At 35.4% G+C, this 16,370-nt stretch overlaps 1 protein-coding gene across 1 annotated transcript in view; it reads right to left on the bottom strand.

Annotated features, from left to right (window-relative positions):
* Positions 1–16,370, bottom strand: part of VWDE (von Willebrand factor D and EGF domains) — a 71,192-nt gene that overhangs the window by 9,522 nt on the left and 45,300 nt on the right. Inside the window, exons 16-24 of the mRNA XM_059395722.1 lie at positions 15,682–15,796; positions 13,521–13,771; positions 12,236–12,455; positions 10,575–10,712; positions 4,886–5,455; positions 3,385–3,480; positions 3,208–3,303; positions 1,464–1,559; positions 793–888 (exon numbers count right to left, since the gene is read on the bottom strand). Coding sequence (XP_059251705.1) covers positions 793–888; positions 1,464–1,559; positions 3,208–3,303; positions 3,385–3,480; positions 4,886–5,455; positions 10,575–10,712; positions 12,236–12,455; positions 13,521–13,771; positions 15,682–15,796 — 1,678 coding nt within the window. The remainder of the gene's footprint in view (positions 1–792; positions 889–1,463; positions 1,560–3,207; positions 3,304–3,384; positions 3,481–4,885; positions 5,456–10,574; positions 10,713–12,235; positions 12,456–13,520; positions 13,772–15,681; positions 15,797–16,370) is intronic.

Here is a 16,370-nt window from a genome sequence, read left to right as displayed (position 1 = left end):
CTTTTGTTCCACTTTGAGAGTCACCCCCAAATCCATTTTTCAACCAAGACTTTATTCATCCTCCAAAGCCTACCTCAATACTATTTTCTTCCAAAGTGTAATTGCCAGAATGAATTTTTGTCTTTTCTGCTCCCAAGGAGCAATGCGCTATTACATTACTTATTATAATCCAACTTGTATCATAGTCTTTTTGAATAAGTGTATCCTGTGTCTCCTTCACTAATGATGTGCTATTGGAAGTCAGGACAAAAATCAAATTGATCTTTGTGTCCCCTTGCATCATGCTTCACACATAGTTGGCAAGCTATAAGCATTAAATTAAATTTATGTTGAGAAAAGTCATTAGATCACAATGGCTTAGATTATTCATAGATAACCACGAACATGCTGGCAAAGAAGTAAGCCTGATATTGTGATAAAGACACAAATACCGTGATGGTGTCCTTTAACTGTTTGAATGTTTCATGAAACAGAATGTCTGTGCTGTGATAGAAAACTTGAAAGAGATCGAGGAAATGTAACAGATTTCTCTCCACTATGAGGCAAGTGGATGATGGAAATACAAAGGCAAAAAAAAAAAAAAGTACTGATTGGTCTTGATAACAGTAAAGCTGAAATTCTATGGTCTGATAGGAGAAGAAGAAGAATCAAGACAAAAGGCATGTTTTTAATAAAACTTCATACCAGTCTTGTCACATTAGTGTTATGCTTTGGGGTGCTGGTCTTTAGGATACCGGTGCACTTTACATTTGTTTTAACTGATTTATTCATTGAACATATTTCTGATTTTACCTGTACCACAAGTAGGTCCATACCAGCCAGGCTTGCACTGGCAGGTATCTGGTGTAAGACATTCACCTCCATTTTCACAGTGCCTGTTACAAACCACTAAGGTCGTAGAATAAAAATAAAAGCAAGGTAGATTAGGCTTGGAACTGGCCATATTATTGGCTATTACCTAGCTTGCTTGTAATTGCCAATCACATCCTCTAATGAATAAGATCAGAGAAAAAAAGAAAAATAGCTTATTCTTTGGCTTTAAATGGTCTCTGATTCTCCCATTCAGCTATTTTTTGCTCATAGAGTTGGGGAAGGAAGGAAATCATTGAGCTGAATGATAAACAAGAGTTCGCTGATTGAGAAAATTATTAGTAATGAAAATAATCATAGATCTAAATTAAACAAGATAAACTTATATGCAAACCAACGAACTGGAATTCTTATTATTATCTCAAGGAATGGTCATGGATAGGGTCAAGACGAGAGTTGCTTCCAAGAACACTTCTTTATCTTAGTACTGGCACCTGGGGCTCCCAGGGATATGCAGAATGAGAACTGTCAGAACAAATCATGAATAATATGTCCTTTAAGTAGACATTGGGTTTATTTTAGTTAGTACTAAAGCCACCAACTACTCAAAGGAGCAGTTCCCTTACATTAGGCTGCAAGAGAGTTTTGCTTACTTGTTTCACACCTTGGTCCTATAAAACCATAAGGACAAGTGCAGAGATTTCCAGCCAAGCAGGTGCCGCCATGTTGACAAGGTGGACTACAGTGTTCTGCAGACACAGATTATGTTCTTAAGTCAGCTCTGAATTAGGAAAAGGTCAGTTGATATTTATGAATCACAGCACAATACACTTTCTTCTAACAGCAGTTTATAGTAAACTCAGTTCTCATTTACTATGAAATTTAGCTCTGTGGGATTGACTATACAAGTTTATACTCTAACACCACCAACAAATCATCAGCATGTTTTGGTTTATAAAACTCTTGGTTAGCATGTAAATATATCATCTTGGGTTTCTTCTGAAGAGTGAGACCTGGATGTACACATTCCTGCCCTAAAAATGGAATACTCCTCTTGGGGCGCCTGGGTGGCTCAGTGGGTTAAGCCTCTTCCTTTGGCTCAGGTCATGGTCTCAGGGTCCTGGGATTGAGCCCCGAGTCGGGCTCTCTGCTCAGCAGGGAGCCTGCTTTCTCCTCTCTCTGTGCCTGCCTCTCTTCCTACTTGTGATCTCTCTTTCTGTCAAATAAATAAATAAAATTAAAAAAAAAAAAGGAATACTCCTATATTTCCACAATTATTTTCATCATCATTGATATTGTTTCTATTAGTTCACTCTGGATTTACTTTAATTTATTAATTTGTACTTTGCCTTGTCATGGAAGTATTTAGTGTGGCTCTTGGCTTGTTCATAGTTATTGTACCGTCTATCAAAGATATTCTTTAAAATATTATTTAAGGGGAGCCTGGGTGGCTCAGTCATTAAGCGTCTGCCTTTGGCTCAGTTCATGACCCCAGGGACCTAGGATAGAGGCCCGCATCAGGCTCCCTGCCTGGCAGGAGGCCTGCTTCTCCCTCTCCCGCGTCCCCTGCTTGTGTTCCCTCTCTCGTTGTGTCTGTCTTTGTCAAATAAATAAAATATTTTAAAAATAAATAAATAATAAATAGAATATTATGTTAAAGATAACAAATATGTCCTTTTAAAATATTATCCATTTGAAAATGCCATTTCATAAACTCTCAAAATTCCAAAAAAATATTATATAGCTATAGATATGTTTTTATATTTTGTTTATTTTTAAAATATTTTATTTATTTATTTGTCAGAGAAAGAGACAGAGAGAGTGCACAAGCAGGGGGAGATGCAGGCAGAGGGAAAAGCAGGCTCCCCGTTGAGCAAAGAGTCCCATGTGGGACTCAATTCCAGGACCCTGAGATCATGACCTGAGCCAAAGGCAGATGCTTAACTGACTAAGCCACTCAGCTGTCCCTGAATACACGTTTTTAAAAATCACTTTTTAGGATTCTTTTTACCACTTAATATCTTCTAATTATTTGGTATTTAGCACTTTCTTGGAGCCATGTCTGAAAAGTCATTCAATAATCAGGAGTCCTCTGCTTGAAACTAAAATACATATTGGGATATGGCACATTATAACTAAATCTCAAAAATATTACTTCTGAAGACAATTTTACCAAGGAAAAATAAGCTGTTACTCTTTGGCTACCTAATTTTAGAAACTTAAGTGTTTAGAAGCTTCAAATAAATTATTTTTAATAAACATTAAAAAGCTTAGATTTCCCTGCCAGCATTAAGATTTATCAGTACAAACACAGCAAAACTGAATTATCTTTCTAAAAAGCTTTAAAGAAAATAGTGTTATTTTGCTTCTTATTTGGTTTTTAATTTGAATGATCACCTTCATCACATGTTGCTCCGCCATGCCCTGGGGGACATTCACAAACGTTAGGCTTAATACATTTTCCATGGTTTCTGCAATCAGGATGACATATAGCTGTATAAAATAAAGCTCATGTTTTAGAAATGCCCATTATCGATTAAATTCATTATGCAAACTAGTGAGTGCTGTACCTACCAGTTTGGCAGTTAGAACCGGTGTAGCCAGGTTTACACCTGCATATGTTTGGGGCAACACACTCCCTGCTTTTTCCACATGGGTGTCTACAAATGGCTGCAAAAATCAAGGAAAAAAGGTTGAACTGCTGATACAATATACACATGTTGCCCATAGACTTACTTATAAGAAAATTCAAATTCTCTGAAAATTCTGAGGCTGCTTATTGAACAATAATCACTACATTTATCTATAAAATTATTTTTTCCCTTTGAATTTGTTTTACTACTAAGTGACTGAGAAACATGACTAATACAGTCAAAAAGAAATATCATATGAGGTAATTACTCCCATAGCAAAGCCTGATGTTGAAGGTGGCTGCTAGCCATAAATGGGATTACACTTTTCCAGAGGTCAATAAAGTTTCAGAAACTAACCAGACAAATGTTGGTAAATGGTGGGAATAATCAGAATTTCAAAGAGCAAGAGGCTAGAAACACGTCATAAGTTTATAGGCTTATATTCCTTGAGCTTAACTACCTGATATATTTTATTAGACATTTAACATTTTTCTGAGGTAAACAAAATGTATGATTGTTTTGTCTTACTAATAATATGACATTTTATATTATAAACATGTAAGTATTGAAAGTTGTTATTATTATCACTATTCCTACAAAAAAAAAAAACCCAAAAACAAACAGAAAAAGTACCTCTCAGTAATACTGAGAACAAAGAAATACATACCCCAACAGCTCTATTGCTTAATTAAGTTGGTCTCAAATAAATCAAAACACAAATAATACAAAACAAAGTAACAAAATACCAACAACACAAAATAGCTTCTGCAGTATCAAAGCCAAAATTTTGATTTGCCTCAAAGAAAACAATACTGATAATTGTGAAAAGAAGCAAACACTCCTTTCAAAATTAAAGTGATGCCCAACTTGTTTTATTCTCAAGAGCTGGAGGAATTATAGAGAAACCCAGTTTATGCAAATAAGCAAATACACCCAAATTAGTAATTTAAAGTGCTAAGTGCCCACTGCAAGCTGAAAAGAATCCAGACCACAATGTTATTCATATCCTTATTTTCTCTCTTTATCTGCTTAATGCTAGGCAAGTCAGTTAGCCCTGTAAGGCTTTGCCTTTCCTATCCGGATAAGGGGAAAAATAAATAGTCCATGTGCAGAGTCTTTATGGATTATATGACATAATTGATAAAGAATGTGTCTATAAACCTTGGAACACAGCATGTACCCAAACCATATTTATAATATATTATATAGTTATAGTACTATTTGATTTAATTTTTAAAAATAACTCAGGAACAGCCATGTTAATTTTTTTTTGAAATATGAAGAAGATATATATACAAATAATAAATACAATGAATAGAAATTGGTGAACTAAATGAAATAAGCAGAAATTAATAGAGAGAATAGAGAGGCATTTCTTTTTAATCACTTAAATGTGAACTTAAATGCACTTAAATGCATCTTCTCAAGAATTTTCATACTACCTCTGCAATTGATACCATCTCCATAATATCCAAGGGGGCAGCGTCCACACTGGAAGTGACCATCTGTGGTTGGCACACAAGAAACACCAAGAAAACAAGGTGATTCAGCACAAGTTGATATTCTGGTCCATCCAGGCTTTTCTGGCAAAGTAGTGATGGCTCTAGTAACCGATGAGGCAAACCCATCCTTATACTGCGTGTAACCTTTGGCAGGCCTGTTAATTTGAGAATTATTCCCTCCAGCCTCTGTCTGGATAGTGTTCTGTTTAACATCCTTTACTTCACCAGGGGAACCATTTGGGTTGATGCTTAAAGAACTATGGTTTTTCGTCGTCACTCCCAATTCCTCCAGACTGAAATTTGTACTGATAGTATGATCCGCCTGTTCAAACCCTGGTATCTGATGGGAAATAATGTTTTTTGAATTATTCATTTGAGTTGTAACTGATTTTAATGAGAAGTGCGAGATGTCACTGGTTGTGTTCAAGAACTTTTTGATAGTGGCAGGCCTGTGGGTAAAGCTTGCACCGGATGATGAATGATCTGTTGACAGTGACTGAAATTTTATATCTGAAGAACCAAAAAAGAAAAAGAAATGTCAGTCAATAACATTTATTAATATTCTGCTCTTTCCCCAGTATTTAACATTAATTCATTCCTTTATTTAATGCCTATCACATGTATGCCATTACAGTAGTAAGAAGTCATCATACACTTCCTGCCTTCAAAGATTTACAATCTATTTGGATATATCAGGTACCCAGACTGTTAAACATTGTAAAAGTTAAAGAACAATAATTAATAATTTTATTAAGAGTTAGAAAGAGCCAACAAACATTTATTGACCACTTCATACACTGAGGCTCAAAGCAAAGGAAATTGCTCACGTTTGTATTCTTGACATGTGAGCAATTCATAATAATCTGAAGCAAATTTTAAATCATACAAACATACTATGTATAATTTTAAATGAAGACTTAAAATTTTTTTGCAAAATATAATTAAATTGACTGAAGAAGAGCCAGAGGAGTTGATAGAACAATTGCAATGAGAGAAACAAAAATAATCTAAATCTAAATAATCTAAAATAATCGAAAGTCATTAAATATCATGCTAAGACAGATGATCCAATAGAAAAAAAATTACCAAACTATCAAGGAAAGAATATTGTATAAAACTCTTGCAATGCATAGAAAGAGATAAAAATTTTTTACTTTTTATTTTTTTAAAGATTTTATTTATTTATTTGGCAGAGAGAGAGATCACAAATAGGCAGAGAGGCAGGCAGAGAGAGAGGGGGAAGGGGGAAGCAGGCTCCCCACTGAGCAGAGAGCCTGATGTGGGGCTTGATCCCAGGACCCTGAGATCACGACCTGAGCCAGAGGCAGAGGCTTAACCCACTGAGCCACCCAGGCACCCCAAGATGAAAAGTTTTATAAACATTTGATCAAGTGACATAATCCTAAAGTCAGTATCATTTATGAAAATACATATACATTTTCAATGAAATACTACCAGATGAAATGAAGCAGTGTAGTTACAGACTACAACATCCGGATGAAACTGACTTGTATTTCTACTTACCGAATTATATTACATAATTTCATTATGATATTATAATATAAAGAAAATATAAAATGTTAAAAAGTAATTTGATACAATTTTCTCCTGAAAACATTCTAAAAAAGTTAGTCTAACAAAACATTAATAGAAATTATAGCAAGTCATAAATGATGCCGAAAAACCATTTGATAAAATTTAAAAACCACTTTTTTAAAGATTTTATTTATTTATTTAACAGAGAGAGTGTAATCACAGGTAGGCAGAGAGAGAGGGGGAAGCAGGCTCCCTGCTGAGCAGAGAACCCAATCCCACAAAGCCACCCAGGTGCCCCTAAAAACCACTTCTAAATTAAATCTAAAGAGAATTCTGAGAAAGCAACAAATAAAAGGAAAATCCCTTAACTGAATGAAGGGTTTCTAGCAGAAACCTACCATAATATCATACTTAATGGTGAAACATGAGAAGAATTTCCATTAAAATCATTAAAAACTATTCCCTGCCTACACACTGGAGGTCCAGCCATTACAATGGGGGCTCAAATTTGAGAGCTGGGACTGCAGTCAGACTGCTCATGTTCAAATCTCTCTTCTTTTACAAATTGTATATATCTGAACAGAATATTTAACCCATCTATGCCTCTGTACAGATGACTAACATGGAAATAATAACTGTTACTGTCTATAGCTATTGAGAAGATGGAATGACACAGTATATAAATATTTGTCCTGGCATATCATAAATATAGATTAAATCGTAATTACTATTATAATAAGAAAGTAAGTAAGAATAAGAGACAAACTCACTATTGGCAAGAGGCATTGTCTATTTATAAAACCAAGAAAAAGAATCAACTATAAAAAAAAGTGTAGAATGTTTAATAAGGCAACTGGATGCATGAATAAATTAAAATCAAGAGTATTCCTATATTACAGTAATTGATAAAGATATCTTGCAAAATAAGTGCAGTGATAATCTTGCAAGATGAATAGCTAATATAAAATGCAAAACCATAAAGAAAGCTTATGTAAAATGTGTAAGGTCATTGTAAAGACAATCAGAATATTAATTGAATAAATCAAGAGTTATAAGGACAGCACTATGGAAAATAAAAGGCCTAATGAAATAATGAGTTTCTTCTAGTCTTTAGGGTTTAAGTCGATGTTGAATGACCAGGGAGTTGTAAAATGTAACTTTGAAATGGTTACTTATAATCATAAGCCTCGCAGAAATCACCTTAGATATCATTTGTTCATTATACAACATGCATCATTTTTCTAGACTATAAGCCAGGGAGTGAACGGATTAGAAAGAAAAAGAATAATTTGTAAACTGCATTGTATAATCTTAGGCAATCTTTCTAAAGGGAAAAATTCCTAAGGAAGAAATATATTTGTCTTCTGGAAAATAAATGAAAGGTATTACTTGTCCTTTGATTTTATTTAGCAAGACCATTACTTACTAGAGGCAGTTCTATTTGTTGACTTAAAATGCCTGTCTCTCTGTATGGCATTTTTACCATACTCTTCCGTAGTTTCACTTTTGTTAGAACTTGTAAGAACTACAGTATGTGTGGTAGACTCATGTAAAAACTGTGTTTCAACTGCAGATGTATACATGAAAAACAGATTGCACGATTATAAAACCAAAATGCTATGAATAAAAATGTCACTAGGATTGAACTCTTCACAAATTAGATTACAGAGCTAGCTTAAATGTCACCTCTTCAGCAAATCCTTGTATTATGGACTGAATTGTGTCCCCCAAATTTATTTATATTAAAGCCCCAATTCTAAATGTGACTGTATTACCTTTAAGGAGGTAATTAGGGTTAAATGAAGTCATGAGCGGGGCCCTAATCCAATACGACTGGTGTCCTTTTAAGAACAGAAGGAGCCACAAGGGGGGTGCATATGTGAGGACACAGTGAGAAGGGGGCCATCTGTCAGCCACGGAGAGAAGCCAGAAAGCAACCCTGCTGGTACCTTGGTCTTGAACTTCCAGCCTCCAGAATTCTGAGGAAACAAATTTCTGTTGTTTAAGTCATCCTATCTGTTATTCTGTTATGGCAGCCAGATGTGACTAACAGGTGTTCCTAGTCACATACCCACCCAACCAATTTCATCCATCTATATTCTCCCACAGAGTTTTGTCCCTGATATTGACTCATGTGTCTCTTTCCTCTTCTAGTCAGCAATCTAAAGAATAAGAACTGTGCTGTGTTGACTTTTATAATCAGTGTCTGCCATAAAACAAGTAAACAATACCAATAAGAAAAAAGAATTATTTTGTATTAACAAGCATCTTCCTAAATACACAAATGCCTCTGACAGAGTTAAGGAACTTATTAATCACTCATATGTAGTGGGACATGGTTCAAATTGTTTTCCTCTTAAGTTCCACTTGATACAGGTTTTATTCAGGGAATGAGTCTCTGTTTGCAAAAGGCTGATCTTAGATCACTTTAGTGCACACAGTGAAGGGTACGATACTGTTGAGTATTTGGAACTGGGTGTTGAAGGGGAAGTGTGAGTGGCTGAGACAGCAGGGAATTCCCCTTACCAGCCTGCACTGGGCTTAAATCTGTTACCTCTAGTGCTAGACTGGCCCGCTCCAATCTGACTCACAAAGTGATTTATTTTTCATCAGTATGAGGTCTTATTTACTTATAGGTAACAAAATACAGTTCTTTGACACTGTCTTCTATAATTAACTTTTCTCTTTTAAGCTTTTAAAAGGTTGATATCCACCAATTTTTGTCCCCCTTTCTCTTCGTGTTCTCTTTGGGTAATTTCATCATGACTGATAACCTTAAGAACTGTATCTTTAACTTAATCTTCCCTCCAGAGCTCCACTTGGAGTCACCTCAGTCCCTATGTATCCATACTGAATTCATTCTTTCCCTTCCAAAACCCCTTCTTCTTACTTAGATGTCATGTGTGTCACGTATCTTGGTCAGCTCAGGCTGCCTAATAAAATACCATAGACTGAGTGTCCTAAACAAAAGGAGTTTATTTTCCTACTGTTCTGGAGGGTAGCCAGTTCAAGATCAAAGTGCAGGCCCATCTGGTTCCTGGTGAGAGTCTCTTCCTGGCTCCCATACCATCTCCCTGTGTCCTCACATGGCAGAGAGAGATGAAGCTCTCCAGTGTATCCTCTTCTAAGGATACCAATCTTATTGGATCCCAATCCTCCCTTATGACCTCATTCAACTGCTTACTCCAAATACAGCCACAATGGGGTTTTGGGACACAACATTCAGGTGACACTATTTAGTGCATAGCAATATGAAAGCCAATTCTACATGCCCATTCACCTAAACTGAGCACTTGGCACTTAGTAACTCTCTTTCCCTCTCCATGCTAATCCCAATCACTAACCATGGACCATCACCTTGCTCCTTTAGTGTTTCTTTCAACCATTACCTCCTCCTCCAAGGTCAGAATATCTTCATGTCTTTCCTGTTTATTTGTAATACTGTCTTAGCTTTTCTTCCCACCTTCAGAATAGCACAGTTCCTTACACATAAGTGGTCCATCCTCCATATTGCTTTTGAGTAGACTGTAAACTGTATTGTGTTTCTCACAGTTTCTCGGTGATCTGGCCACTGGCTAGGACTCCAGCTTTAATTCTTGCAGCAGTCCCTCTTACCCTCTATATTTTAAGCACACTTAATTACTCATAGTGCCCAAGTGTGCTGTGATTTTACATGCCTCTCCACCTTTGCACATGTTTCTTCTGCCTCAAAAGCTTTTTCTCTCTTGATTGGATACATCAGATTTAGCTGTAATGACTCTTCTTTTTAAAAAACTTTTCATTATCCCTCCAGATAGACATGATTCCCTGTGTAGTATTCCTGCTAGTCTCTGCGGGCACTTCTATCAGCAGACATAGAACGCCATATTGAACTACGGTGATTACATCAGACTCCCTGGTATCATACTCAAACCCATTAGGTCAAAGGGCATGTCTTACCTATTTTTGCATCTTTCCACCTCCAGCTTAGTGCATGACACTTAATGAATATACACTAAATGAATACAGGAGTAAAAGATATAATAGAACTGAGGGATTTGGATTAATTAAATGGAGCAAAAAATACTTCATGGCAGAAAATAGGGACTTTTACCATGACATATTTTCCCATCACCATAAAATCCTTTAGGACATGCACCACAGTGATAGGAGCCAAAGGTATTGAGACACTCTGCTCCTGGAAAGCAAGGCCTGGATTCACACTCATCAACATCTTCCTGGCAATTTTTGCCTAAACAAAATAAAGATTGAGAGTTCAAATTATTTATTTTGAAAAACATTATGTGTCCTGTTAAGTGCTCATTATTTGATTTCTTTTACTTGAAGATATTTTACTTTTACTTTCCAAAAGATATCTTTACTTCTGTTACATTAAGGTATGCCCTACAAACTTCAGAAAAGCTGTAATATATTAAGAGGAATGTACTAATTTTAAAATTTACAACAGAGTAAAACATAGTCATTAATTAGATTCTTTTTAACATTAAACAAGACCCTTCAAGTACATAAGATTTTCCCTATAAAAAAGAAGACAAAAAGCCATTAATATTTTAAGAAAAAAAATTTACCATATTAGAGTAGCAATTTTTACTTTGTTAAAAACACTCCACGAATTTTTAAAAAAGTCTTAGAATGGTTGTCATCTTAGCTTAAGGACACCTTACTGCAGTTATTGCATTAGCTGTGAAAGTCCATGAAAATTTTATAGCATGCTAGGAAAAGTTAGTCTTTCCTCAGTAAAATTTTTTGAGATCAAGTGTTGCTCTTTGAAATGTTCAAAAACTTATTTGAATGAATATATTCAGTCATTTACTCATTAGAGTAAAATCCATGAAACAATCAACATTTGAATTCTTTCAAATGTAGTCTGTAGCCTAACAGTCCCAAATGATAAATTTTTTAATTTTACTCTAAGATTTTATTTATTATATGACAGACTGAACAGGAGGAGGCGCCAAAGAGGAGGGAGAGGGACAAGCCTAAATCCTCCTGGAGCCCAGAGCCAATGTGGGGCTTGATCTCAAGACCGAGATCATGACCTGTGCTGAAATCAAGAGATGCACATTTAACTGACTGAGCCACCCAGGCACCTCTAACATTTTTATGTTAAAATAGATGCCTTCAGGGAAAAAAACTGCAGCTCAATAATTACACATTTACTTATTTAACATTTGTATCTATTTAAATTAGAGGGAACATGGGTATGACTTGCAAAAAGCTTTGGGAAATTAAAAGGTGTCATTCATACTCTTAGTTGAGGTTTCTAGAATCAGACATTTGAGGATAATTAATGAGTTAGCAAATTTCATTTGATTGCAACTCTAACTTTATATCATGATCTTTTAAGTAAATGAATTATCAACCTTTCTTAAATGATAATTTTTACATTTCCCATGGCAAACTTCTTCATTATCCCATGTTATATTTCAATTGAATACATTTAAATACTTTACCTACCAAATTTAGACAGAAATGTTTAGGAACCTGCAAAATACAACACAGCCATAGAATATTGCCATTAAAATGACAAAAATGGGCAAAATTATAAGAGTTTCTGTAAGCAATGTACAATAATAAAAGGATATTGGTAGCAAATGTATTTGTGATGACTATTACTACACTTTTTAAGTGTATATTAAAATCTTTAGGAACATACACTTGCTTGAGCAATCTGTAGATTACTTGGAAAGCCACAGAACTTTCCTTTCTAATCTGATCACATACTAATTTCACTCATGAAGAACCAAAACTCACCTTTGAGTTCAGGCGGACATACACAAGAATAACTGGGAAATCCACTAATACACCTGCCAAGGCCACAGGGGTTCGACTGACACTCAGTGACGTTCACTTCACAGAGAACCCCCTCAAAGCCAGGCAAGCAGATGCACAGGTACATTCCACTTCCTGGAGGAAATTTCCTGTCTGACACACATGATCCACCATTCAAGCAATCACAAGATTTCACAGTCACCTCCAAAAGAAACAAAAAGTAAGATGCTTTATTTTTCAATAAAATTAACTTCAATTTATGCTCCAGAAATTTTGATTGGTATGTATGTTTATGTACAAGACCAGACCACAAGTTTTACAAAAATTAATTAATTGATTAATTTTTAAAAATATATATTTAATGTAAAAGACTATTTAAAAAGATATGTTAATAAAGTAATTATGCCAACTTTCAAAAGCATAGCCAAAATATAAATGCTTTGGATAATTTTTAAAAATGTTACAAGATGGGACGTCTGGGTGGCTCAGTTGGTTAAGCAGCTGCCTTCGGCTTAGGTCATGATCCCAGCGTCCTGGAATCGAGTCCCACATCAGGCTCCTTGCTCAGCAAGGAGCCTGCTTCTCCCTCTCCCTCTGCCTCTGCCTGCCTCTCTGTCTGCCTGTGCTCACTCTCTCTGACAAATAAATAAATAAAATCTAAAAAAAAAAATGTTACAAGATGATTGATCACTTTCTATAATGCACGCACCACAACTGGAACAAAAATCCGTAAGGAGTAAAGCAGTCATGCCCCTGAGTTATCCCAAAATACAGAGAGTAAACAGTCACTTGAATTCTGTGGTTACCATGAAATTGTACACAACTGCACTTCATACCATTACTTCTGTATGAGTGTGTCCCAAATGTCGAGCATATACAGTGCAAAAAAAAAAAAAATAGTATTAACAGCTCATGACTGATAATATCTAAAGAATGGTCAATAAAAAATGACTTTGCTTGAATGAAAGGGTATAATTATCAACCTTAGGTTGAGCACAGGTCTTTCAGAGAGGCAAAAATGAATGCATTCTTTATCCTTATCATAGTTAAGTACAGGTGAAAATGATCCTTTGGCTCCATGCTCTAGAATTGAGAATCTCCATAAGATTTTAAATTCTGACAAAAACAGCATGTTGGCAGTTTAATTTTCCATGAAATGTTGAATAATTTAGTTCCTCTTCACAAATTAAGGATTATATTGCAAGTTTAAAATGGATACCGATATTGCTAATTAATTCAGTGGCATTTATGTAATGATAAATATTACCATAATCGTGACTCTCGTTTCAGCATTGCAGTCGTCGTTAAAGAGTAAAGTGAATTGCTGTGGAGTCTGGGACTCTGCTTTCCATGTGAGAAGTCCTGTAGAGGAAACATTTGCTCCCTCAGGACCTGAGTCCAAGGTAAAATGGATGTCAGAACCTTCGGGATCCAAGGCCATGAACTGGTACACAAAGTTCTCCCCCAAAAATGTCTGCAATTTGTCTTGCGGTATTTGAATCACTGGGGGTTGGTTGTCTGTCACAGAGAAAACATTTACTTTGTACTCGTGTAGAAAAAAAATAAAGGAAAAGGGAAAGTACAATAGAGAGAGCTCCTACTAGAACTTTCTGATGAAGTTCAAACTCAGCTAACTTCCATTACCTTTTTTTTTTTTTAACATTCAGAATAAACTCAATTGCATTCTGAGAAAATGTAAAAGTAACTCACAGGTCCAAGACTTCAACCTTTGCTACAAGAGTGTAAAAGCACTTTGAAAAGAGAAACACTTCTGCATTCCCCAAACTGGATTCCTCTTCTTTCCTGTCTGCAATTACCTCTCCATGTCGACCAACTCAGTGCTTGTTTTCTCACTCTTCTTTGTCCTCTACCCTTTTCAGCTTTACTTTCCCTCTCAGCATCTTCTTTTCTTTATTTCTCCTTTACTCTCCACTATGTCTGGACTGTTCATTTGACTCCCCTGACTCTTCCTCACTGTACCTGTCTCCCCCTTTATAACTGGGGGCCACAGAGTCACAGCAACCCTCTGCTCCTCAGAGATCTTTCCTGCTGCCAAGCTCACTTGCTGGAACTCTGGTTATTTCAGAAGACAGAGAGTGCTCCTTTTGTGCTCAAGTAATGCTTTAAAACATCTTTTTACATTGTCACATTAAAAAATGGCTCCCTCCCTTGCCAACTGGCTTAACAGATTGGAAGAACAGCCTTTTCCATTGTGCTGGGCACAAACACACTCCACTTGCATCAACAAAGCACTGATGCCAAGAGAGTGTAGTGCTGGTTCCTGCTCTGCCCTCATATATCTTTATACAATTTACTGATTTTAATTTCCTCATCCCTCAATACAAGAAACTTGGGACAGATGGTATTTCCAGACCCCTGGTATCCTTGAACATTGTAAATCTATGATGAGTCAGTCATACCAAAACCATTAAAAACACAGATACCAATTCAGAAGCTATAGTGTGTTTCCCTTGTCCCTGGCACTAAATTCTCCAAATTTTCATTGTCTTCCCATAACACCCCATGGGTCTTGCACCTGAGCAATGAATCATCTGACAAATGGTCTAATGCAGTCATGAAATTTGTATATACAGTAATATATATAGTGATGTTATAAAGCACAGTATAAATAAAAGGTTTTATGACTCAGATAAAATTACATGGGGATGGGGCCAGGGAGTAAATATATCTCATTGTATTTTGTGATGCCTGGTCTTTTCACTGAGGAAAGAGAATAAGAAACATCTATGTGGAATTATATATAGCTGTACTTAAGGAAGTGAAGAAATTATATGGTACATGACTATGAGGTGGGGTGTTTTTTTCGGATGGAACTAAGTATTCAGACATTATCTGGACCCACTATTATATTCATGTAGTCACAGAAAGGTAGGGCTGGAAGGCACTTAATAGATTACTGAATCCAGGAAGACTTATTTAACACCTGGTGAATGCATGGCCTCTGGAATTTAAATAGCTAAATGTCTTGTCACAAAACTAAAAAGAAATAAGGCTAAGGATAGGATATAGATCTTTGGTCTCAAAGTAATGTTCTCTTTCCACTAAACCCACCAACTTTACTGATGGACGTTTTATATAGTACTTGAGAGCCTATTTTGTTAGTAGCTATTTGACTTGTACAAACTGTGGGTAACTGAATTAGCCATTCCCATTTCTTCCATTAATAATTCACATTTGCTTTCAGTATCAAATATTAAAATGGAAATCCCATACCCTATTGTATTATAATCATAGAAATTACATGAAATAACATTTCATCCTATATTATGTCCAAGCAAAGTAAGTCATGCAGTTAGGAAGGATCCTAAATTAAACACATCTTAAATATGTTTTAAGTACCTCATGCTTTAAAATCACTTAAAAACATCTTGTAGAGAAAATATCTGGATTAATAAAGATTAACTTACTTTCTAAAAATGACCAAGTAAATTTTGAAATTTTTGGTCTACAAATCAAACAAGGGCTGGTAGGATTTTTATCTCCTTCAATGTAGCAGATCCCATCTATAATGCAAACATTTTCCTAATGGAAATTTTAAAAGGAGAAAAACAATTAAGATGTCATTATAGTTAGTGTTTAGGAAAAAAAATGTACATAGAAAGGAAATACCATATATGTTGGTGATTTCAGTGAAAGCATATAATAAGTCTATTCTGGTTAGGAAACATTTTTTCATATATCCTCATCATAAATGTATGTTAGAAAACAAATCATTTTCTTTTGTGCAATTTGCATATGGAATTGATCAATAAGGAGGGAATAAGAAAATATATATGTAGATTTATCTTTGTGTAGAATTAGTTTATAAATAACAAGGAAGAAAACCTGTGTTTTCTTCTTGTTTTTTCTTTGTTTGTTTTGTTTTGTTTTTACTGCTAACTCAGGCTGGAAATGCTCTATTAATAAAGAAATGAAACAATTTTTCCCCTGCTCATCTTACTGAAACACATTAGTTTCTAACGATTTTCCCTTGCTCTAGGAGCCTACCATGTCCTCTGAATATGGCAAAACTGAACAAGAACTATGATATAATTATCCACATTTGACAATGGATATCCTTATACAAAATAATAGAGAAGCTGATCTGCAAAGAAAT

The sequence above is a fragment of the Mustela nigripes genome, chromosome 4 (genome assembly GCF_022355385.1).
Source record: "Mustela nigripes isolate SB6536 chromosome 4, MUSNIG.SB6536, whole genome shotgun sequence".
Taxonomy (NCBI): Eukaryota; Metazoa; Chordata; class Mammalia; order Carnivora; family Mustelidae; genus Mustela; species Mustela nigripes.
This window is presented reverse-complemented; position numbering and strand designations above follow the sequence as displayed.